The sequence below is a fragment of the Condylura cristata genome, unplaced genomic scaffold (assembly GCF_000260355.1).
Source record: "Condylura cristata isolate star-nosed mole 26May11 unplaced genomic scaffold, ConCri1.0 scaffold00033, whole genome shotgun sequence".
Taxonomy (NCBI): domain Eukaryota; kingdom Metazoa; phylum Chordata; class Mammalia; order Eulipotyphla; family Talpidae; genus Condylura; species Condylura cristata.
Window position 1 is genome coordinate 18,618,962 of NW_004567134.1, and position 980 is coordinate 18,619,941.

At 71.3% G+C, this 980-nt stretch overlaps 1 protein-coding gene across 1 annotated transcript in view; it reads right to left on the bottom strand.

The window, feature by feature from the left end:
- ITPR1 (inositol 1,4,5-trisphosphate receptor, type 1) overlaps positions 1–980 on the bottom strand; it is an 83,864-nt gene that overhangs the window by 52,328 nt on the left and 30,556 nt on the right. Inside the window, exon 7 of the mRNA XM_012732094.1 lies at positions 811–957. Within this exon, the coding sequence (XP_012587548.1) occupies positions 811–957 (147 nt within the window). The remainder of the gene's footprint in view (positions 1–810; positions 958–980) is intronic.

Below are 980 nucleotides of genomic sequence, written 5' to 3' on the forward strand. Positions count from 1 at the left end.
AGGGCCCCGCCGCCAGAGGCCCCCCCAACACAGCGGAGGGCCCTGTCCCACCCCGGCCTCGCGAGCGCAATCGGGCCAGTACAGACCGGGGCCTGCGAGGGGCCCCTGAAACACTGTCTGGGGGAGCAGCAGCTGCGGCCTGCTGCCTGCCCGGGGCAGCCTCACGGTCGCTTAAAGGCCAGCAGCGCCGTCCGGGCCTGGAATGGAAGAGGAGAGCGCCCTCGTTTCCCCTTGGGGTGCGAGGGGTGGTCACCGCGGCATCTGGCGTGGCGCCGCCATTTTCCAGGGACACGCAGGGGAACACAAGCAATTCGCTTCCTCTAGCTCCACGCACACAAAGCGCCTCAAAACTCCAATGCTGAACCTCAGCGCCCTGGAATGGCCACTCCAGTGCTGCTGGGATGCACACGGCGGGCTGGGGGGGCCTGGTGCATTTGGGTGTGACCCCCGCAGACACACGCAGCGGGCGAGTGTGTACGTGGCCTCCAACTCAGGGCGTGCAATGTGCCCTGAAAACTGGCAGAGCCGGGCTTCAGCCCCGGCTGCGGGACCTGGGGTGCAGCTGCCCGAGGGGCGCGTCTCTCCCGAGCACAGCGGGCAGATCCGGTCCGACAGGCTGAGATGCGGCCGGCAGCACTGGCCGGACGACCCCGGCGCGAGGGCAGCGCCCACCCCCCGCACCGCAGTGGAGGGCGAGGAGGCTGCTCCTCCCCCAGAGGCCGGTTCCCTCCGGGGCCGGCGTGCAGACGTGGAGCCGCCCCACGCCCGGCCCCCCTGGGCCCCCCGACCCCCCCGACCCCCGGCCCTCACCTCCACCTCCCACAGGGCCTTGGAGCTGGTGGCCGACGTGGCCGACTGCCGGCCGGTGGTGCGCAGGAAGACGTGCTGCTTCTTCCGGTGCTCGTCGCAGGTGAGGAACTTCTCCTGCTCGGCGTGGAACAGCCGCACGACGTCGCCCTGCGCCAAGGCCGGCGTCAGCG